At 34.8% G+C, this 25,478-nt stretch overlaps 1 protein-coding gene across 4 annotated transcripts in view; it reads left to right on the forward strand.

Annotated features, from left to right (window-relative positions):
• Positions 1-14,847, forward strand: part of CCDC172 (coiled-coil domain containing 172) — a 62,047-nt gene extending 47,200 nt beyond the window's left edge. For 3 of the 4 annotated variants that reach the window (XM_050803168.1, XM_050803170.1, XM_050803169.1), the window contains 2 exons: positions 13,226-13,313; positions 14,133-14,847. In XM_050803168.1, the coding sequence (XP_050659125.1) occupies positions 13,226-13,313; positions 14,133-14,168 (124 nt within the window). In that variant the 3' untranslated portion in view covers positions 14,169-14,847. Of the gene's footprint in view, positions 1-6,694; positions 7,116-13,225; positions 13,314-14,132 lie in introns of those variants that run through there. The other variant, XM_050803171.1, reaches the window with a different exon arrangement.
• The last annotated feature ends 10,631 nt before the right edge of the window (positions 14,848-25,478 follow it).

Here is a 25,478-nt window from a genome sequence, read left to right on the forward strand (position 1 = left end):
GGGTTTTCTATATCTCTGAGAGGTAACTGAAAAAAAAATTATAATCATGCAGGAAATTATAAAAATACATGGAACACAAGTTTTTCTAAACTAATTAGCAACGTTGGCCTATCATGGTCATTATTTGATGACTCAGAGAAAGGTGACAATAACCAGCGCAAAGTGCCCTTAGTTCGGTGAGTGAGGGAAGTCCTTCTTGACTCCTGTAGGCAATCAGTCTATGCACTGAAGCGTGAGATCTACTTACCATTATATTGCTTTGGCTAGCTGCAAATGTATTAATATTCATGCTATTATCATCTGGCCTCTTTTGAAGCTAGCAACAGCAATCTTTTCTTTAAGTGCAGATCTAAATTCTACAGCTTGATTATATGCTAAATCGGGAAATACTTCCTATAATTTGCTCTGAATGCCCTCCTTAATTTCAGCAGTCTCTCATTCTTATTTTTAGTTAACTAAATGGGTGAGTGGTCACCACCTAATTCTGATAGGCATGAGAAGTCACACAGAACCTGTAGTCCATTTGAACTGAAGAGGTGGATGAGCACGTGTTGATGGAATGGTGGGAATATCTCTACCATTTTATTTGAAAAATAAATTTATTAAAATGAAGGCTTATGTACATTTCAATAGCAGCATCCATAGTGTATTGTAACTCTCCATTTAATTTTCCACTTACTCTTTAAAAATATTTATTACAAGGGTTTTTATACATGTGTAAATATCTGATGCTTAAAATTAGTTACTTGTTATCTTTCCTTATTAAGCATTCCTTTAGATTTCTCATTTACTATTAAATTCCTAAAAGTTCAGACAGAACACAATGAACTTCAATATACATATGTGCTGCATAGTGATATTTCAGTCAGCAGCATATCACATATCTTAACAGTGGTCCCATAAGATTATAAGACTGCACTTTTTATTCCACCTTTTCTATGTTTAGATACACATATACTTGCCATTGTGTTCCAGTTGCCTACAGTATTCAGTACAGTAACATGTGGTACAGGTTTGTAACCTATGAGCATAAGCTATACCCTATAGCCTAGGTGTCTGGTGTGCTATCCAATCTAGGTTTGTGTAAGTTCACTCTATGATGTTTATACAATGACAAAATCACCAACTATGCATTTCTCACAATATATTCCTGTTGTTTAGCGATTATGACTGAATAGGGTATTTCACCATCCACCCTTATTATAAATATTATGTTTTTATTCCCCAGTGGTCCTCAAAATAATATATGTAAACTATATGTAATTTCTAAAGTATACTAATATAATGAGCGCCTGTGAACTAAATATGAGCTAAATATAAGCTAAAAATGATCGTCCGTGAAATAAACTAGAATATTACCAATAACTTGCATTAGCTATGGCTTCTCCTTTATCCCATACTCCCTTCATTACCCCAGATATAGTTGATGTCCTATATTGTATTTCATTTTCTTGTGCATGTCGTTCTATAATGTGATTCATTATATAATTTGAATTATTGTGTATGTATACTTTTCTTTATTGTATTATATAACTAACTTTAGTTTACAGCGTGCATTTATCATCTGTATATACATGCACAATCTATTGGTTATTTTTATTTGTTTTTGAGTTGTGTAAAAATTATACTATCTGGGACTTGTAGTTTATTCAATGTTTTTTCTAAGATTTACCCACGTTGGTGAGTGTAGATGTGTGCCCAGAGCTGTGTACATGCTGCTGTGTACATGCTGGTGCACATATGCAAGAGTTGTTCCAGGATAGATGCCTGTTGGAATTGCTGAGTGTAGGGCATGTGAATGTTGAACTTCACGAGATGATGACAGACTATTTTCGAGTGTGATTAAGCCAGTTTATATTTTCATTAGCACGTTATGAAATTTCCTGTTGATCTCCTCCCTTGTCAATGCTTTTTAAAGACTTTTTAGTTTTTGCCAATCTTGTGGACATAAGATGGTATTTCATGGTCTCTAATGGCCTTGCCCTGACTACGTATGTGATCGAGCATCTTTTGTGTTTGTTTATAACCCATGCATCTTTTTTTCTGGAAAGTAACTCTTATTTCTCTACTAGATTGTTTGAGTAATTTGTCTTTTTCCTATTAATTTCCAGAAGTTTTAAATATTTGGTCTTTCAATAGTTGTGAATTTTGCCTGGTAACGAATTAAAAATATCTTCTCCAAGTTGATGGGGTTTTGTTGTTTGCTTTAGGCTGTTCTAGTTGAAGAGTTCCTACTTTCGCTGTGGTTGACATTTTTAATAATTTTTTATAGTTAGCATTTTTGTTTCTTGGTTAACAATATTCTATTGTATATTTCAAAATAGCCACAAGAGACGATTTTGAATGTTCTCATGATAAAGTAATGATAAATGTATGAGGTGATGGGGATATGCAAAATACCCTGATTTGACTGTTTTACATTGTATACATGTATCAAAACATCATACTGTATCCCAAAAATATGTGCAATTATTATGTCAATTAAAAACAAAATTAGAGGCTGGGCACGGTGGCTCATGCCCATAATCCCAGCAGTTTGGGAGGCCGAGACAGGTGGATCATGAGGTCAGGAGATCGAGACCATCCTGGTTAACACAGTGAAACCCCATCTCTACTAAAAATACAAAAAAATTAGCTGGGCGTGGTGGCAGGCGTCTGTAGTCCCAGCTACTGGGGAGGCTGAGGCAGGAGAATGGTGTGAACCCAGGAAGTGGAGCTTGCTGCCTCGGCGACAGAGCGAGATTCTGTCTCAAAAAAAAAAAAAAAAAAAAAAAATTAGAAAATTAACAAACAGGAAATTTAACATTGGTACAGTACTGTTACCTAATAGTCTATATTAGTATTTCCTCTGTTATCTTAATAGTGTTCATTGTAGTTACTTTTCTTCTTTCTTTTTCACTTCTTTTCTGTCTCTTTCTTGTCTTCTTTCCCTTCCTCCTCTCTCTCTCCTCCTTATACCTGGGAACCAATTGAGGATTACAAATTATGTTTTCTTCTAAGCTCTTTTATTCAAGAACAATTCCTCTCCTTTCATTAAATTGACACTTTTTCTGAGGTGTCAAGGCTGGTTGTTCTATACAATGTTCTTCAATTTGTACTTATTTGTTCCTTTGAGATTATATGCAAGTTAAATTTTTTTGGCAAGAATATCATGTAAGTGATATTGTGTCTTTTTCAGAGCGTTATATCAGGAGGCACATAATGTCAGTTAGTTTCATTTTTGGTAATGCTAAGTTTGATCCCTTAGTTGAGATTGTGTCTGCCAGATTTCTCTGGTGAGAAAGCACTATTTTTCCATTGGTAGTGCTAAGTAATATATAGGATGACCCTTTGATACCTTGTACATATCCTTTCCCCAATAACCCTTCTCTCTATCATTTATTATCCACTAATGATTCCTCCTTGAATCAGTTATTACAATGGTGACTGCAAAATGGTAATTTCTACTCATGGCATTCTTTATTTATTTATTTATTGGTAAAATTCTTTTAAAAAGAGGTTTCCTTTTCCCCTCCTTCCCCCACCCTTTTTATTTTTCCTTTTAAAAAAAATATGTACTCATGCACCTTTTAAAGTTACATGTGTAACTGTAACATTACTGTTATTATTATTTTTGATACCCCAATTGTCCCAAGTTTGGCCAGAGGCAATCCCTCTGAAATTGATTTCTGTGTGATTTTTTAAAAACCACTTTCTTTCTGGTGCGAGAAGGGGTTCCAGGCTCTTCTTCGTACTAGATGTGCTCATTGCTACTGGATGTCATTGCTTCTGAGCAATTTAAGTGGACACAACTAAAATTACCATTTTTAAATGGTAAATTTACACAGTCTCCTCCAACTCAAATCCACAATGACTGATTTTTCTTCTTCTCCCTCCATTCTGTGTGTGTATCTTCTTTCTAGTTAAAACTCTGGTTCTCAATTATATCAATGTAATTATTAATATCCTGACTCCTACAAATACCACAAAATAATTTTAGAATTACTAGCCGTGTACCCCCACTAACAACAAGCCTACTAAATAAAATATGAGATTCCTCTGTAATTCTTAGTGCCTTACCACACATCCCACTGAGGGTGTATAGACTATTGTGTTCAAAAAATTACTTTAATTCTTTTTTATTTTTTCCTGTGATTACAAATTTGAAATGCAGTTAGGTTTATGCTTTTCTATTTGTGTTTAACTCAAGTGTTCTTTTCATCTAACTTTAGGGCTCTTTTTCTCAGCTTTATTGATTGAATTTTATTTGATAAATAAGTAAAACATCAGCATAATTCAAGAGCAAAAGTATATAAAGAGATATGTCCAGAGACGTTTCATTCCATTCTCTATCCTGCTGCATTTTCACTCACTGCTGTAGGTTACCGTTTTTGCTAGTTTTTGATTCATCCTTCCTGTGTTTCTTTTTCCAAAAATAAACCGATATTTAATAATATATTCTCATATCCCTTTCTCTTTCACAAACGTCAACACATTGTATATAGTCTTTTGTATCTTTCTGTTTTTTATTTAACAATATATCCTGTAATTCATTTATAATAGTTAAAAGAGATTATCTTCACTTTTATAGCTATATAATACTTCATTGTAATAGATGTACTACAGTTTATACAACCAGACACATTGTTTCCAATATTTTGTGATTACAAATAATGCTGCAATAAATAATCTTGTGTATATGTTGTTTTGTATTTATACAGCATCTTACTGGATATGGAGTGGCAATGTCAAAGGGAAAATGCAAATGTAGTTTTGTTGGATCTTGCCACATTCTCCTCCATTGAGGTCTTACCATTTGAATTTCCTCTAGCAATGTTTGAGCACAATTTTTTCCCATAATCTTGCCGAAAGCGTTTGTTGTCAAGTTTTTGAAGTTTTGCCAGTGTGATAGATGAGAAACAATATTCCCATGTAGTATATTTGCAGCTCTTTATTATGAGTGAATTTGAGTGTTTCTTTATGCCTTTAAGGACTATTTGTAAAAAAATTTTTAACTACCTCTGTATGATTTTTTCCTATTTTTCTATCAGGCTTTTGGCCTTTTTTTGTCCCTGATTAGAAAATTTATTTATATATTATGGAGGTTAGTCCTTTATCTGTGACATATGTGGCAAATATTTTCTTATGGCTTGTCATTTATCTTTGAACTTTACTTATGGTGGTTTTTGCTACACAACCTTTTAAACATAATTGAATTTAATACTCTTTTCTTTTATTGCATTTGTGTTTTGAGCCATAGTTTAAAAGTCTTTACCTACACCCAGTTTATCAAATAATTTATTGATGCTTTCACTTTGACCTTCTATGGTTTCATTTTTTACATTTAAATCTTTGATCCGTTTCTAGGGTATTCTTATATATGCTGTGTAATGTAGATCCAATTTTAGCTTTGGCAATCCATTTACATCCATTTGCAAATGACTATCCAGTTTTCTCAACCCAATTTAATGAAAAGTCTATCTCTTTTTCCCAGTGGTTTGAGGTGTCACCTCTATTAACTACTATATTTCCATTTATACTTGACTCTGTCTGCCTTCTACTATATCCCACTGTTCTATTTATATGCCAGTATTGCACTGTTTTAATTATAAAAGATAAATAGTAGGATTTAGTGGTTGGTGGGGCTAGTCACTCCTTTTTGTTTTTTCTTTCTCAGGGCTTTTCTAAAAAGAAAAATGTTAAAGAACCTTACTTGAATGTTTATTTTTTCCATATAAACTTTAGGATCAATTTGCCTAGCACCAAGGAAAAAATTTGTATTTTTATCAGGATCATATTTAGTCTGATATAATGTAGAAATAATTAACATTTTTATGATGTCCTATGAAACAAAAAGTCATGTTAGTTATTGATGAAAATTAAGGCTATGTTTGTATGCTAATTTTATATCTTGTCACCTTGCTAAATTATTTTATTTGAATTGCTTTCTTTCATTGATATTTTTGAGTTTTCAGTTATATTGTCATATTACCTGAAAATTAAAATAACTTTATTTTGTCTCTCAAACTGTTGTGCCTCTAATTATTTTCTCTAGACTAATTTTAATGGCCAGTTCTTCCAACTTAATACTAAAAAGTAATAAAGGTAATGGGCATCCTTATTCCTGACCTTAAAGAGATTGACTCTAGTGTTTCCCCAGCAATAAGATGCTTACTTTGGGATTGACATATGTATTTTTTTATTGGGTAAAAACATATCTATTAATTCTAATTTTATTGAAAGTTTTTTTTATCAGGGATAAGTTTTAATATTTTAAACACCCTTTCACCACCTCTGAAGATAATCATATTATTTTTCCCTTGGAAATATTAATATGGCCAATTATATTAATGAATTTCTAATATTTAACCATACATTAATTCCTGGAACAAATCCTAATAGATCTCAGTATATTATTTACTTAATGTGGTATTGGATTCTTTTTACTAATATTTTATTTATAATTTTTGCATTAGTATTCATAGACATGTGCATGTGTGTGTATATGTATTCACTAACTTGATCAAGTTTGGTATCAATGTTATGCATGCTTCAGGAAAAGAAATTCACTGTTTTCCTTGTATCTTTATATTTTAGATCAATTTATATAGTTTTTGGATTATCTGGTGTCTCAGAGTAGTTTTGCTTTTTGTTCATAATACCGTTTTTAAAAAACTTCATCAGCAAAACAGAACAAAAACTTTCTTCATTTCAGATATGGTTATTGGGTGAGAAATAGACAAATTTGCAGGGGCTGTGACATTTAAAGACAAGGAGGAATCAAGAAATGGAAACGAAAAGCACTGGAAAGACAAAAAGAACATCATTAAACCACAAAACACCACAACTGTCTCTCCCCAAAAGATAAGAGAGCCATTGATTGAAACAAACTTCTTCCACCCTGCAGAAGCCATTATTTTCAACTGTGAGGCCTCCGACCTTTTCTCAGTGTTTCCCCACACGGGGAAGGACTTTCACTTTCTGAAGGTCATTTAATCTGTATTTCATCACCCTTAGGCACCCTTTTTCGGTTCTTCTCTCTACCATTGAATTGTTACTTAACTCTTTCTGCGTTGGTGTAGGCTTCAGAGCTGAAGTTGGATGTTTATTTCCCTACTTACATGTAATTTCAAGTTTTGCAAAATCCTCTATTTCCTTCTTAGCTTGTATACATAAGGTATAGGTGGTTTTATTTGGTTTTCATATTGAGAGGTCTTTTTTACATTATTTTTCCTTTTGGAAACTTAAAAATTTTTAATTAAAAAATTTTAAATTAAAAAATTTAATTGTTATTTTATAAGAACTTTGACTTCTGTCATTGCCTTTTTAAAAATTTACATACAGTAAATTTACCTTTTAGTATACAGTGAATTGGCAAAAATATTCAGTTATGTAGCCACCACTGTAATCAAGATATAGAATACTTTGATGACCCCAGAATGTACCCTCCTGCCTATTTATACTCAGTGCCTGCATTCCTGCCTATTTATACTCAGTGCCTGCGTTCCAGCCCCAGCCCCTGATCTGTTTTCCTAGTTTTGCTTTTTCCAATATGTCATACAAATGGAATAATATGCTATGTATCCTCTTCAGTCTGGCTTTTTAGGTTTAGCATAATGTATTTGAGATTATATTGTTTCATATGTCAGAAATAATGTTAGAGAATTCTGCAAAAATAATGAAATACTTTAGAGCACAGATACAAGAAGCTCAGAGAGCCCCAAGCAGCATTAAAGAAAAAAGGCAAACATCTATACACATCACATTCGAACCTCTGAAAAACAAAGATCAAGAGAAAATCTGGAAGGAAGGCAGAAGGAGAAAAGACAAAAAGACACATTATATATACAAAGGAATGAAGATAATAAATATAGAAGACTTCTCATCAGAAATCATGAAAACCAAAAGACAAGGGAATGACATCCTAAAGAGTGAAAGTACGAGCTGCCAGTTCAGAATTGTCAGTGAAATCTCCTTCACAAATGGAGGCAAATACAGATATTTTTAGACAAACTCAAGTTGATTGAATTTCTTGCCAACGGACTACATTACAAAAAAGGGCTGTGTAAGTTTTTCAGAAAGAAGGACTATACCAGATAGAAATTTGGAGCTATGCAAAGAAATAATAAAACTTCAGAAATGGTTCAAATAGGCTGGGCATGGTGGCTCACACCTCTCATCCCTGTACTTTGAGAGGCTGAAGTGGGCAGATAGCTTGAGCTCAGGAGTTCGAGCTCCGGAGTTTGAGAACACCCTAGGCAACATAGAGAGACCCCATCTCTACTTAAAAATTAATTAATTAAAGATAATGAAGATAAATATAAAATTGAAAATGAAAAGGTAAATATAAAGGCCCCTTTTTCACTTTTAATTGATGTAACAAATAAATGATAAAAGCAAAAAGGAATATATTTTAGGTTTATAGCATATGTAAAAAGAAAAATGTGTGATGGTGATCGAACAAAAAATGGGAGGGAGAAATTGGAAATAAACTGTTTTAAGTTTCTTATCCTGTAAGTGTAGCAAGTGTTATTTTATTTTTATTTTTTTGAGGCAGAGTCTCTCTTTGTCACCCAGACTGGAGTGCAGTGGCATGACCTTGGCTCACTGCAACCTCCGCCTGTGGGGTTCAAGCTATTCTCATGCCTCAGCCACCTTAGTAGCTGGGATTACAGGCATGTGCCACCACACCCGGCTAATTTTTGAATTTTTAGTAGAGACGGGTTTTCCCCATGTTGGCCAGGTCAGTCTTCAACTCCTGGCTTCAAGTGATCTGCCCACCTTGGCCTCCCAAAGTCCTGATATTACAGGCATGAGCCACTGTGGTCCGGCCAAGTAAAGCAGTGTTATACTATTTGAAAGTATACAGCAATAAAGTGAAGATGTGTGTTAACCCAAATGCAAGCATTACAACTTTTAAAAAATACAGTAGTCCCCCCTTATTTGCAGTTTCTTTCCGCAGTTCCAGTTACCCACATTCACCCATGGTTCCAAAATATTAAATGAAAAATTTCATAAATAAACAATTCTAAATTGCACACCATTCTGAGTAGCATGATGAACTCCTGTGCAGTTCTGCTCCATTCTGCCGTGGACGTAAATCATCCCTTTGTCCAGTGTATCTGCACTGTATATGCTACCTGCATGCTAGTCACTTCGTAGCCATCTGAGTTATCATATCGACTGTTGTGCAATCACAGTCTTTGTGGTAACCCTTATTGCACTTAATGATGGGCCCAAATCACAGGAGTAGTGATGCTGGCAATGCATATATGCCCAAAAGAAGGTGTAAAGTGCTTCCTGTAAGTGAAAAGATGAAAGTTTTTGACTTAATAAGGAAAGGAAAAAAACTGTATGCTGAGGTTGCTAAGATCTACAGTGCAATAAGATATCTTGAGAGAAAGAGACTACATTCATATAGCTTTTAGTATAGTATATTGTCATAATTGTTCTATTTTATTATTAGGTATTAATAATCCCTTTCTGTGCCTAATTTATAAATTACAGTTTATCATAGGTATAGATGTATAGGCAAAATCATAGCATATAGAGGGTTCATTACTGTCTACAGTTTCAGGTATCCACTGAGAGTATTGGAGCATGTAGCCCCCATGGATAAAGGGGGACTACAGTAAGTATAAATAATAAGTCAATAGAGGAGATAAAATGCAATTATTAAATCCAAAAGCAGGTAGAAAGAGAGGGAATGAAAAGAGCAAAGCACAGATAGAACAAATAGAAAATGATTAGAAAAATCTTATATTTTAAATTCAGCCATATGAATAACTATAGTAAATGAAAATGGTCTAAATATACCAAGTAAAAGATTATTACATTAGATAAAAGAGTAAGACACAAATATATGGTTTCCACAAGAAACCCACTTTAAATATAAAGATGTAGATAGGTTAAAAAAGAATGGAAAGCAATATCCTGTGCTAGTGGTCTGGAAGTTGTAGTTTCTTCATATCCTTATCAATACCTGATATTGCCTATCTTTCATTTTAGTTATTCTGGTGAATGTTTAATGGTATTTCCTTATGCTTTTCTTTGTATTTCCTGGATTTAGAGTGAAATTTAATACCATTTCCTATTTTTATTAGCCATTGGACATTTTATTTTGTGAATAATCTGTAGTTTTGTGAATAACCTGGGTGTAATCTATTGCTTCGTGTCTCTGCTTTTACTTTATAATGGCTTTCCTTGTTGGGTGCTTCACGAAATTTTGCTGCAAACTCATTGTTCTCAATCTATGAGAGGCCTGTGGGTCTAAATTTGTTAAGGTTTCCTTTAGAGAATATTTTCTTCTTATTATTATACTTTTAGGTTCTGGGGTACATGTGCAGAACATGCAGGTTTGTTATATAGGTATACACGTGCCATGGTGGTTTGCTGCATCCATCAACCCGTCATCTACATTAGGTGTTTCCCCTAATGCTGTCTCTCCCCTAGCCCCCCAACCCCTGACAGGCCCTGGTGTGTGATGTTCGCCTCCCTGTGTCCACATGTTCTCATTGTTCAGCTCCCACTTATGGGTGAGAACATGTGGTGTTTGGTTTTCTGTTCTTGTGCTAGTGTGCTGAGAATGATGGTTTCCAGCTTCATCCATGTCCCTGCAAAGGACATGAACTCATCCCAGCTGACAAAGGGCTAATATCCAGAATCTATAAAGAACTTAAATTTAGAAGAAAAAAACAACCCCATCAAAAAGTGGGCCAAGGATATGAACAGATACTTCTCAAAAGAAGACATTTATGCAGCCAAGAAACATATGAAAAAAAGCTCATTATCACTGGTCATTACAGAAATGCAAATCAAAACCACAACGGGATACTATCTCACACCAGTTAGAATGGTGATCATTAAAAGTCAGGAAACAGATGCTGGAGAGGATGTGGAGAAATAGGAACACTTTTACACTGTCAGTGGGAGTGTAAATTAGTTCAACCATTGTGGAAGACAGTATGGCGATTCCTCAAGGATCTAGAACTAGAAATACCATTTGACCCAGCAATCCCATTACTGGGTATATACTCAAAGGATTATAAATGATTATAAATAATTCTATTATAAGGACACATCACACATATGTTTATTGTGGCACTCTTCACAATAGCAAAGACTTGGAACCAACCCAAATGCCCATCAATGATAGGCTGGATAAAGAAAATGTGGCACATACACACCATGGAATACTGTGCAGTCATAGAGATTTTTCTTTTGCATCTGCTGGTATCCAGGAAATGCCACTGATCTTACAACTCCTTCCGCTTCCCCTTGAGGGTCAGGGCTCAGCAAAGGTTCAAGTCGATCTATATTTCTCACCTTGTTGCTGGCCCAGGAGTTGCTTAGGTTTGGGAGAGCAATGTTCCTCATATCTCCTCTCAGGGCAGCTTTAACCTCCTAGCTGCCCAATTCCAGCCTCTAGCTTTGTACCTCTTCAATCACAGCTCCTAGCTTTTATGTTTTTCTTTTCAGGAAAAAACGTTAGTCATAATGGCAAAAATGGAAGACTTATTTTTACTATTTTCCACATTAAATACAGGCATAAAATAATTTTTAAAAAACTCCTCAAAGTCCATGCTGATTTGGCAATAAATTTCCAGAGCACATTTGTACTCATCAAACTTGTATGATATTAGTACAATTGTTGACTCTTTGTTTAAACTTATTGTTTCTATTGCCTATCGGAGCTGCTTTGAAGGGACCAGAATATACCACCCTGAAATTATGCCACATTTTCTTAAGGATTATCTTGGCAATTGATATTCAATAAATACAGGAAAAATTATCTACCCTTTTAGGCTCTATCTGCTTAAAAGTAAGGCATGAGAAGGGTGACACTCTAATACCAGGGAGAGAGGAATTACTGTTACCATTGAAGACAGAGCCAATACCAAGATGAGTATGCATAAATAGATTTTAATAAAAATAGCCCTTATCTTCCATTACTACACCCATATATTTCCATATAGTGTAGTTCCTTTAAAAGTCTGATAAAAAAGAAAAACCAAAGATACAAAAAAAAACAGTATAAACATTTAATTGGATTTTTCTAGAATCATTTCAAAGTTCATTTCTTACCGTCATAATTCAGAGGAGACTGCCTTATGTTGGTTCAAGCACTTTAGATTGTTTGCTATGAATCTCCTATTTTTTGGGAAACTGACCCATTTTCAAGATAGATCACGTGGCACCTAGCTCCAGAAACTCCATTTTGGTTTGATCATGTCAAACGACAGTCTCGTAAACTTTACCAACTCCAAACCCTCTTTCCTTCATTAAGAGGGTAATAAACCTGAATCTAACCTCTTCAGTTCTAACCAACCTTTTCTTTTGTGATTCCCAATGCATGTTAATAAAATTTATGTGCTTTTACATGTTAAAAAATTCAAAATATTCAAAAAATTAAAGACTTAATTGGAGAAAGGAAACTTAATTGGGGAAAAGAAAGATGTTGCTTTCTCACTCCCAAATTAAGGTATATTTTAATTATGCATGTATATTATAAAGTTATAGTTTAATTTTACATCAAGAAGAAAGCTCAAGGGTCATTTTTTTTCCTACACTTAAAAGTTTTCAGGTGAGGTTCAGAGAAGCTAAATGTTTCAACTAAGCTTATTCAGTTTGCTAGTGGCCAGGACTCAAACAGATGTTAAGACATAGTACTATATATTTGCTATCCACCAGCTCATGTTGCTCTTTTAGTTATGATAAAATTATTAAATGTCGGCTGGGCATGGTGGCTCATGCTTGTAATCCCAGCACTTTGGGAGGTTCAGGCAGATGGATCACTTGAGGTCAGGAGTTCAAGACTAGCCTAGCCAACATGGCAAAACCCCATCTCTACTAAAAGTACAAAAATTAGCTGAGTGTGGTGGCAGGTGCCTGTAATCCTAGCTACTCGGGAGGCTGAGGCAGGAGAAGTGCTTGAACCCAGGAGGCAGAGGTTGCAGTGAGTAGAGGTCACACCACTGTACTCCAGTGTGGATGACAGAGCAAGACTCCCTCTCAAAAAACAACAACAACAAAAATATTAAATGTCTATTAGTCTACCTTAATTTCTTTATGAAAATTTTTACCACAAAATTTTATATAGTCTTCATGGAATTATAGACAATTAAAATATGCAAATTATTTAGTCTTGAAATTCTGATTATAGAAGCTATAAGCTTGTCCCTCTCTGTACAGTAATAAAATTACAGTTTATTATTAAACTAATAGGTGAAATTTTCTTTTAAAATAGACTTAAAAAAGAATTAGAACTTTATAAGGAAGATGACATGGAAAGTGTTTATGAAGCTCTCCAAACAGAAATAGAATTTTTAGAGTTGGTAAGTTATCATTGATTGTTTAACTTTTGTTCAGCATTTTTTTACCTACTGGTAAGACTGGTTTTACTGGTGTACAAATCACTGAACTAGTGTTTCATCCCGCTACAAAAAACAAAAAAGCAGTAATGAAGATAACTAAGATCAGGATATAAATCTATGAAGTGTTTTGAGTTCCTGGAGAGTTAGGTGCTACACGAAGCAAATTATATTCAAAGAGAATATGTATGATTTCAAACTAAGTTAAAAAAACTTCAGATCTGACCTCATAACATTTCCTTGACTGAAACTGTTATTAGAGGATTAATGCACTGAAGGAAATTTAACTATCATAATGCCTTAAAAGCTTTTTGTTTTTGATAGGCATAAATTATACTTTTACTATATTTGATCCTAAAACTTTCTTATTGCATATTTGTATGATCTCAAAAACCTTGAATTCAATTATTGGAAACGTATTTTCAGATTGTGTAGGAGCACTTTAAATTGCTTTAACCTCTTTCTTTGGTTGTTTATAAAATGAACACAGTATTTGCTATACTCTATTTTAGTGAAAGGCACGAATAGCTTTAAACTGTCTTAAAATGTAGTTTTAATTTGATACATTGCATGTTGTTACGTGTTTATTTTATGTAACCATTTTCTTGTTCAAAAATGTTTCAATAAGTTATGTTCGAATTTATATTTTTTATAGAAGCATTCAAAAATATAATTAAGAAATGCCCAGAATTTACTGTCATATTAAATTTAGGTACATTTTATGTAGTTCTTTTATTAAGAATTTACTTTTCCTCGTGAGTAATTACTATGTTTTCTTTTCAGACATTGGCACAGAAATATCTTCAGGAAAGCAAATAACTTACAGAGAATTGATCAGCCATCTGAGATTTGATCAGAATATCTTAGAATCAAATCTTAGTGATACATATGTGAATGGTACATGTTACAACAGATCCTTGTGGAAAATACGAGGTTTAAAATATTCAAATTGTTAATATCTAGAAATGGTGTGTTAGCCCTTTAAGGTAATTTTTGTCTTGTTACTCAAATTTTAAGAGTTCTTCTGTGGTTTGATTTTGTTTCTAAAAGGAAGGAAAAGGAGAAGAAGTAGATACTGTGCTCCCAGGCTTCTTATATGCCCCTGAACCTCAAGCTGTCCTATTCTTTCTAATCTATATGATTTGGTTTGGATCTGTGTCCACGCCCAAATCTCACGTTGAATTGTGATCCCCACTGTTGGAGGTGGGCCCTAATAGGAAGTGACTGGATCACGGGGGTGGGTTTCTCATGAATACCTTAGCACCATTCTTCTTGGTACTGTCCTTGCCATAGTGAGTGAGTTCTCCTGAGATCTGGTTATTAGTGTATAGCACTTAATCCACTTTGCTCCTGCTGCCACCATATGAGATGTCTCACACCCGCTTTGCCTTCAGTCATGATTGGAAACTTCCTGAGGCCTCTCTAAAAGTAGAAGTCAGTATGCTTCCTGTACAGCCTGTGGAACCATGGGACAAATAAACCTGCGTTCTTTATAAATCACCCAGTCTCAGGTATTTCTTCATAGCAATGCAAGAACGGACTGATACACTATACTTTTCATTTTTTTGTTGTAGCTTACCTTGGGTCCAATGAAACACACATAGGAAGAAACATTCAGTTTATTGGCCCAGTTATGTTGGTGCCTCTTCCACTAACAAAGGTGCTTGCTTTCATTGTAATTCTTCTCTAATCATAAAATGTCTGTTGACAGAGTTCCTCTGAGGACCTTCATGTGTAAAAGTTTTCCTACTTTTCACTGTGTGCCCATAAAGTCTGGGGCACCTGAAGCCATTTTCTGGTTAATGCCAATGTTGGTTATAAGGAAACAAATTATCCATGGAGATATGAATCCCCAGTGGATAATGAGGTATATAATCTCCTTAACAGCCATCAGGATTCATTTTCTCTGGTCGCCTGAAACACTGCAACTGCAAACAGTGTAGTTAGGGTTAGATCATACTTAGTGTTGCTACCAAATTTCCAACATCACTTATCTTTCTGCTGTTACCATTTCTGACTAGACAGAAAGTCTATTGTCTAAAAGTGTATTGACTGATATAAGAATAGCTACTCCTGAAGTCATTATATGAAAAAGATACTTGCACATGCATGTTTATAGCAGCACAATTCGCAATTGCAAAAATGTGGAACCAGCCCATCAGTCAACAAGTGGATAAAGAAACTGTGGAATATATATATATATATATATGATGGAATACTACTCAGCCTAAAAAGGAATGAATTAATGCCATTCACAATGACCTGGATGAGACTGGAGAATATTATTCTAAGTGAAGTAACTCAGGAATGGAAAACCAAGCACAGTATGTTCTCACTCATAAGTGGGAGCTAAGCTATGAGAATGCAAAGGCATAAGAGTAAGACAATGGACTTTGGGGACTCGGGGAAAGAGTAGGAAGGGGGTGAGGGATAAAAGCCTACAAATTGGGTGCAGTGTATACTGCTTAGGTGATGGGTGCACCAAAATCTCACAAATCACCACTGAAGAACTTATAACCAAATACCACCTGTTCCCCAATAACCTCTGGAAATTTTTAAAAATCACAAATAAAAATAAAAGTGTATTGCAACAATTCAACAAGGCCCTAGATTGGAGTAGGTTAGGGAAAGGAAGAAAACTTACTTGGGGATATATTTCAAAATACTGAGGGCTAATGTTAGAACCATGCTTTCTTTTGTGGTTGTAGTTGAATTCATTTATCTATTAATGTTAAGGTAGAATACTTAGGTTTATCTAAATCTCAGAGCAGAGCCTCAGCAAGTCTTATTTCAGAGCAAGTCTTATTTAGACATAGCTTTTTTTGTATATGTTAACACCCTCATTTTTCAGAAATTAGGAAAGTTGAAACACTCTCCTTCAGGATATATAGCAATTGCCATGTGTTTAAATAATTTGCAATTTTCAAAGGTAATTTCTAATTTTATTTTTTTAATATTGAAATTAGTAATCAATTATTTTTGCTTAGGAAGAAAAAAATGAATGGTGGCAGAGAATTTGCAATCTATTTTATATGCAAATACAGAGTGGGAAATGGTTATTGGGATTTGTCATGACCTCAGTTCTGTCTTATTTTAGTCTATTTGTCTACCCGCATTCTAAGTCCTGTGAATCTCTATTGTTATATATATTTAATATGCAGAATTTACACATAAAGCCTTTTCCACTTACCAGTAATTTTTGCCCATTATTGGTTTCGTAGCTAAAATATTAATGCGAACTAGAGATCGGGCACCTATTTGAATTACTAACACAATGGCATATATGCAGAATAAACTGCTACCGATACAACTGTTCTTTCACATGTGTGTCATATAGAATATCTAGATTAAATATTCAGTAACAGAATCAGTATTCAAATGCATTGAATTTGAGAATAAAACTGAAGGTTCAGTACATTTATTATTTTAAAATGCTTAAAATGCATAATTTAAGATTTAAACTCATTTTCGTATAATCAAATAATTATTTTAGCACTGCATAGTAGAGTAATAGAAAGCAGTATCCGTATGATACCAGCCAAAATAACTGAACTATTAGAATCAATGTAATTAAAGGAACAAGTTATCTGTAACAAAGGAAATACAGCAATCGATAGAAATCACAGTGTGTGAAACTAAACTGCACATCAAGATAAAATATTAGGAGTAGATTAAGTCTTTTTTTAGGTTTTTTTTTTAAGAATTAGTCATAAAACTCATAAGTAGGAAAATTAACTGAACTTATCTGGGTAAAAATATGTCTCAGACTGAATTCAGTTACTCTGGAAGTAAGACTTTGGCTATACAGAAAGGCATTTTTTCAACGAATGTCCATTCATTAAGTAAAGTCATTAAATTTTCCGTATGCTTAACTATGATCAAAATGCAAACTAACCCAAAGTAACACTGATACTGCTCTGAGGTTTGTGGCTTGCCACCATAGTTCTTTAATGTAACTCAAGTTCTTTGAGAAGCAACTTTATAACTCTCAGTACTCCACTGAGGATAATATTAAAATGTATAGATAGTTTGCTGCAAAATTTTCTGCTGATTAATGGAGCTATTACGCTAAGGGAAAAACAGCGACAAAATCATAGGATGTGGAGCATGACCACTGGCCTAGAAATTCCTTTCTTCCTTCCCTGGCCTAATTATTGAAATGGGAGGAAAAGTAAAGAAAAGCTTTAAGGTATTTACAGTCAGAATGATTTCTATTCTATCATTGTTTTGTCAATAGTAGTAGTTTCTTTTTTCAAAGAAACAAACAAACAAACAAAAATTGCCTGCCTGCCTTTTTTTTCTTGGAACTTGAAAAACCGTGATGAGATTCTGAAAAGGCTAAGGTAAGGTAGAAGTCGTTGTATTATAATGAATTGGAATCTAGAAATGCCTTAAAACAGAATCAATTGGGATTAGTAATTTTTTGCAGAATGGAAATTATGCTGTGAAAAATCCACTGAGTCCATTACCAGAAGGGCAAGCAGTAATTTAGCTGGGTAGCTCCAGATGGACAGACAGCATGCACTGGACAGGCCCTGTTCAAAACTCCTGTGGAGGACAAAGTCCCTTTCTATTTTATACCAATCAATCATACATAACTGTGTCACACTATAATGAATAAATCATTTATTTGCAGCCCAGGAAACAGTAGCAGTTCAGTGACATGATTAGAAATAAATATGAGACTATTTTAATGCCGGGTGTATCAGGGTAAGGTGTTCTGTGATTCAAGTATTTATAGTATAAAATTTGAAATTTAAAAGCTGTTTAATGTACTAAAAAGTATTTTAACATTTGAAGCTGATCTATTTTAGGTGAACTTTTACGTTTCTTTTTTGACCCCTCTTCTCTCCTTTTGTCATCCGGAAAAACTTTAGTAAAGGAAATGTTTGCCTCTCAGAATCTAGTTCAGAACATTTTCTGTCAAGGGAATTTTTTTCAGGATGTGAACTAAAAATAAAAAATATTTTTTGTCATTAGCCCGAAGCAGGGATTACATCTTGGGGTTTTGTGGCTCTTTTATCTTAAGACAATAGATATTTTTAAATGTAAGAATGAAAAGGATGAAGTTATCTTTGAAAACATTTGAGGTTGGAATGTATAGTCAGTTTCTGTTGTGCTTTCTAAACATTATATTTTCAAGTTAAGTAAGTTTCTTCTTGGTTTGCTAATGGTCAAATCATCATAGCAGTAAAGAAGCTTTATTTGTTATTTTCCTGACACTTGGCAAAAGACTAATATCAAGACAGCATTGACTGCTACACGACGGAAATCAAGTAATAACTTTCCCCTGCTTTAAAAGGGAGAAACAGGATTTTATCTGTTTGTTGTTAATTATATGTAGATCACATTTATCAAACATGAGGAAAAAAATTTGCAGGGCAATGCTTATTGTAGAACATATACTTTGATTAGAGGAAACAAACAAAAAAAAAGCCATGACTGATGGTAAAGTGCTCTCCCAGCTGCTGCTATGAAAAGTATCAAGAGCAAAGCAGTCAGAATTGAATGCTGATTTAAACAACTGCTTTTGATACAGAGTGAATTTGTCTTTAAAAGGCCTTTATGAAATAAACAGCACTAGAATTCAAATGTCTGGGAAAATAAAGAGTAGGTGAATATGTGAAATTAATAACAATGTCTGATATAAGTACCTGTTCCAAACAAGGCCCATTGATTGAGTGGGAGAATGATTTTATTTTTATCTTACAACCAGAAGAACTGCACTACTTGAATAATTCTAAGTTAATTATTTTCATACTTGTAATAAATTGTCATTCTAATTAGTTGGTAAATAAAACCTTGTTAAAATAAAATCCTCTTAATCTACATTTAATAGATGCAAATACAGCTACTAATGATATTTCTGGATATGGCTTTGTGATTACTGAGAGAAAGTATTTACAAATTTAAGCCACCATTAAGTGATGCGGTTGTTGAAACAGTTTTGTAGACAAAGAAGCTCCTGATTGGGAATGGGTGACCTGAGGGTAGTCCTAGGGTCAGCATAATGTCAGCTCTACAATCTGGAGCCAATTAACATTAGTAAAATATCAAGATTATATTTATAGAAGTCTTTTATTCAATAAAATCCAAGCTCTTTGTCAAGATTCTAGTTGTAGACCAATCAGATATGCCATTTTTAGAGGGGGAACTGAGGTTTTGATTGATGATCTGATTTGTGTGAGGTCACATAGAGCAGAGGGCCTCTTAATTTACAGTTTAATTGCTTGGGTTTCATTTCTAACATAGCTTAAATATGTATTGCTTTTGAAAACTTGCTTACAATAAAATCTTACACAACAGGTAAATATTAGAAGATAAGAGAAATTTAAGAATTATTTAAATCACCCTTTGGTACCAGAAAACATTGATTAATCAGAATCAGCAAATATGAATCTTTAATTAACTAAGAATATCTTTCTACACTCCTTGAGAATAAAGGGGCACATCAGAATAAAACAGACTCAAATCAAGTGTTATTGAAAATTCACCTTCTGGCTATCTCTTGAAAGTAACACCTATTCATCCTGCTTTATTACACTTTCTACAGATGTGTTTGTTTGTTTGTTTGTTTCCAGCACTACCCTGTGGTCATTGATATTTAAAGTGATAATCTGAGGAATGGCACCTTTTTACAATATCAAATAATAAAGGTTATATTCATTCTTCAGTACTTGCTAAGGCAGGTACTGAAGACTAATAGAAAACATCCAGAAAGATCAACATGTAAAAGAATCTCTGATTAACCTGAACTTAGCGCTCTTGCTCATTTCCTTTCTCCTTGTATTCTTCTTTCTATCCATTCTTTCATCCGTCTCTCCATCCATCCTGGCTCATGCCTACCTCTCGACACTCATGCCATACCCGCTCTCCTCCTTGTAGACTCATCTCCAGTCATACAGATCTTTCTGCCCCCCAAATAGGCCCGACTTGTTCTGGTCTTAAGATCATTTCATGAGCTATGTTCCCTCTGCCTTGATCGCTCCACCCCCTGATCTCTGTATGGTTGTCAGCTTCTGTCATTCAAATGTCAAGTGAAATGTCACCTCCTCAGAGAGGCTTTCCTTTAAACAATCAATGTAAAGTAGTCATGTAGTCACACTATATCACATATCCTAGTTATAAATTCTCTTCATACTTCTTATAATTTCGGACACCTTTCTTGTTTTTCTTTTCTACTCATCACCACTAACACAAGTTCCATGAGAGCAGGATATTCTTTATCTTGCACATCGCTTATCCCTTAGAGCCTGGAACAGTGTGTGGTATATGGGAAGTGTCCAATAAATATGTGTTGAAATATGACTTGAATTAACTTGTTCATTTAACCTATATTTATTGCTTAAGGATTTAAGTATAAATTATTGATTCTCTAGTTAAAGAAACTGGATTCATTTATCGTTGTTTATCTTTCTTGGGCGAATTACCCTGTCTTATTTCTTACTCTTTCTGAGCGTGTTTACTTAGCTGAAAAATGGTAGTTATGTTTGCTAATTTCGGAACCTCTCTATGTTGAACAAACAATAAAAACATTGGAAATAAACCAGAAGCAAGTAATGATCCCACATCCCATCATAGAAAAGTTTGTAGGTCTCTCAATGGTCACTTACAGCTTTCTATTATCAAACTGTTGATTGGCAGATAATGGTTATGAATGCTAACTTTCCACCACCTGCTAGAATAGGAAGTGAAAATTGTAAGTTACTTGTAAGCTATGAATGTGCGTTAGAGTACCTTAAAAGCATTATCTCTCCATGGTAACAGAAAATTTTGAAATGTGTTTTCTTCTGTGATTTATTCAGTCTTTCTGGTCTGAAATACAAAGTGTAAGCAATCCTGTTTTTAATTCAGCATCATAGGTAGAAAAATATATGAGTGCCATCTTGTGGATTTCTCTGGTACCACACTGAAGAGATTGACAAATCCTTATAAAAATGTGACCCACCCTTCCTTCCTTCCTCCCTCCCTCCCTCCCTCCCTCCCTCCCTCCCTCCCTCCCTCCCTTCCTTCCTTCCTTCCTTCCTTCCTTCCTTCCTTCCTTCCTTCCTCCCTTCCTTCCTTCCTTCCTTCCTTCCCTCCTTCCTTCCTTTCTCTCTCCCTCCCTCCTTCCCTTCTTCTGTCCTTCCTCCCTCCCTTTCTTCCTTCATTTATGTAAATATAAAATTTAAATAATTGTATATAGTTTTCAATTGTTCAAATATATGTACATATATAATTTTTAAATATGTATATGATGCTAATTTTCAAATTAATATCACATGCATCCTAGAGAAATATAGTGTAAGGGATCTAAAAATGAAATTTTTGTAATATTACAGTAGTTTCCTCTTTTGATAACCTTAAAGGAGCCTAATTGATTTAATCAATACCTTTCCTTTATTTTTGAATAAAAACTATAAGTAATAGACTTTCAGTTTGTTTTTAAGTGTTAGTCTTCAATTTTCAAAGATTCATTCGTGAGCTATTGGTCCATCAAATGAAGTGAAGTCACTCTACTTAGGATCTTTGATAGGTGATTTGCCACTCAGCTTTATCACAAGATATTTGTTCCCTTTAAAACTGCATTTAAAAATTTCCATCTCTTTATCACTTAACATCTGCGGAATTCATATTGTTTCATGAGTTAAGTGGCTGAATTATTTCCTAGGGCAATTATGTTGATGAAGGGAAATTGGGACTCTGTTTACTCTAAGAATTCCTAGTCATTGAATAATTGACAGTACTTCATATGTTCAACCCATCGGCAAATCCTGTTGTTTCTGCTTTCAAAATAGATGCAGAATCTGGGACTTCTCATCGTGTCGTGAACCACCACCCTGGGGTAGGCCCTCTGATACTTCCTGTCTTCCTTTTCTGCTTTTTCTTCTTAGTACTTATTACTTTCATTTTATTTATCAGTTTTGTCATATTTGCTGTCTGTCTTTCAGACTAGAATGTAAGCTTCACGAGGGCAGGGATTTTTGTATCTTTTTCATTGCTGTATCCCTAGTGCCTAGAACAGTGCCTTACCCATAGTATGTGCTCAAAGAGTTCATTTCTTAAATGAATAGTTTATCTTTGAGTGATTTTCCTCTTTCTCAAATAAAATATTTTAAACTATATTAGTAAGAACATACTCTTGGTGCTTTTATGAACTCTATAATGTCCAAATAAGTAAAATCTTTTTATATTTACCCTGTTTGATTATGGCCCGCTATATTTTAAGGTGAAAAATGAGCATCTACTAAACAGGATATCATGATAATTGTGATATGGGACCAAAGGTGACTAAGACATGGTTCTTGTGCTTATGGAACATTCCGTTATTCTTCCTGAAGACTGTTAAGAAATTGCAAAATGACAGAACAATTCAGACACAGAGTACTAGATTTATTCTTCAGTGAAGCCAGAGGTGGGATTAGTTTTGTTGCATTTGGCTTCATTTTTCCAAAGGGCATCAGTTAAACTTGGCAGTGATTCTGGAGAAGTTGTGTGTGTTTTCTGACATGTGAACACTATGTACCTATTAGTACATGTATGTTTGTAACTAGACAGTCCAAATTCAGAATTCCATCCTTGAGTCTCTCATGCTAGGTGCTGTATATAAATCATCTCGTATGTTCATCCTTAACCTAAAAGATGGGAATATTGATGACTACTTTGTAGCCAAGGAAATAGAGGTCGTAAGGCTAAGAAACTACCAAGATAATACACTGTCAGTTTCAAAGTAGATTTGAAACTAGGATTATCTGAACTCAGTGCTCTCTAATATATGCTATATTTCCCAATTCAGAATACCTAGGGACTGATTTCTCTGGGTTTAGAAATGCAATGAAAGTTCATTTCTTTCACAGATGTAAAGAAAAGTTTGCTAGGTACCAGGGATGTTTAATCTCCATTCTTCCCAAGTGAAGGCCACTGCTTACTCCTTCCTATCAGGAAGGTGTAAATAATTGGAATGGGAATATCCATCTTTCCTATTTTACACACATAGTGCCAAGTGTCTCCTGGTACCACCAGGCAAATTCATCATGCCTTCTGTGCCCCGCAGAACTGTTTCAGAATGTGCATTGTAGTATTATCCAGCGGTGGTACAATTATTAATCTCCTCTGGATTGTGAACTATAGGGAGTAAGAATTCTCATTTATCTTTGCATTTCTAGTCTATATCAAAATGCCTTGTACATAGCAGGTACCCAATAAATGTAGAAGACTTCATGAATATGATTCCCTTACACATCATATACTTAATGGGTTGAACAGGTTTTCTAGACTGGCCTGGAACCTAATTATTTTCAATACCTCTGGTGAGAGGAGGTATATTCTAAGATTTAAATAACCTAACTCCCATTAACTTTTGAAGACCAAGGGCCTGCCTTTATTTCTTCTTCAAATGCTTGTTCTGGCGATTTCCACTCCCTTCTTAAATTCAAATTTGCACTCAATACAACCATTTGCTATTTGAGATTCACAGTAGCATCTTGATAGTGTTAAAAGGGGAAATGGAAATACTAGTGTGAGAACATTTCAACAGGAACGGAAGAAGAGTCTAGAAAGAATAGCTGATGACAGACGGCCAGAATGAAATAATTAATACACACATTTAGGTCATCTTATGAAAGGATGCTTTGGTTAACTCCACCCTGCAACTGCAGAAAGAAGCTGACTTGGCTAAAACAACACTATGGTGATGTGTGCTGAATGGATTATATCCTTGTTTAATTCAGTTTTAATTTCTGTTTTCTAAAACCTCATTAGATTCAACTGAGAATATGAGACTATACTTATTTGAAATAGTAGAAAACTGAATCAGTTTTTGTTCTAAGAAAAAAGTGTGATGACTTTATTTTTATTTGAACTCTTAAGTGAATAGGCTCAACTATTCACTTAGTTCAGTGAATAACTTGCTTTAAAGAGTAAGATAAGACCAACAATAAATTTATGAATACATACGTTTGGCTGAGGGTATTAGTTTCCTATTGCTGCCATGACAAGTTATCACAAACCTAGTGGCTTAAAACAACACATGTTATCTTACACTTCTGAAGGCTAGAAGTCTGAGGTAGGTCTCACTGGGCTACAAGCAAGGTGTTCTCAGGGCTGGATTCCTTCTGGAAGCTCTAGGGTAGAATCTGTATCTTGCCTTTCCCAGCTTCTGCAGGCTACAAGCACTCTTTAATGCTCCTTCATGCATTTCCAGAGCTGAGTCTGCCCATGTTTCATCTTTCTGATTCTTTATCTTCTGCCTCCCTCTTCCACTTACAAGGACCCTTGTAATTATCGAGCCCACCCAGCTAATCCAGGACACTCTCTCCATCTCTAGGTCAGCTGATGAGCAACAGTAATTCCACCTGCAACTTTAATTTCATTGCCATGCAATATAACATATTCGTAGTTTTGGAGATTAGGATGTAGACATCTTTGAAAGAGGCATGAGGAGGGAGGGGGAGGAGGAAGGAGGAGGAAGAGGAGGAGGAGGGAGTGGAGGAGGAAGAAGGAAGAAGGGGAGAGAAGGAGGAGGAGGAAAGAGGAGGAGGAAGAAGAAGGAGGAGGGAGGAGGACAAAGGAGGAGGAGGAGAAGCAGCGAAGAGAAAGGAGAAGAGAGGAGGAAGAGGAAGGAGTAGGAGGAAGGAGAAAGGAAGAGGAGGAGGAAGAGAAAGGAGGAACAAGAAGAAGGAGAAGGGGGAGCAGAAGGAGAAGAGGGAGCAGAAGGAGAAGGAAGGAGAAGAGGAGGAAGAGGAGAAGAAGAGAAGGAAGGAGAAAAGGAGGAGAAGGAAGGAGAAGAGAAGGAGGAGGAGAAGAAGAAGGGGAAGGAGGGAAAAAGAAGGAGGAGGAAAAGAAGGAGAAGGAAGGAGAAGAGGAGGAGGAAAGAAGTTGTCCATATCTGTAAAAAGCTTAGATTGTATTATGAAATCCTCTTGAGTTTTGCATTCAAAGTTAATATATTTATTTGCTCTTGCTTCACCTTATTCAAAATGGTCATATGGTGGCTTTCGAATGAGGCAGACATACAATTCTATTCTGGCTCTGCCTTTCCTGTGTGGCCTTGGGCTGGTTACTTAACTCTTGGATTTCAGTTTTCTAATGGCTAACAAAAAAAATAAAATAAAATTACACCCATTGTGTTGGGCTGTAACAGCTATTGCA

This window comes from Macaca thibetana, chromosome 9 (genome assembly GCF_024542745.1).
Source record: "Macaca thibetana thibetana isolate TM-01 chromosome 9, ASM2454274v1, whole genome shotgun sequence".
Lineage (NCBI taxonomy): Eukaryota > Metazoa > Chordata > Mammalia > Primates > Cercopithecidae > Macaca > Macaca thibetana.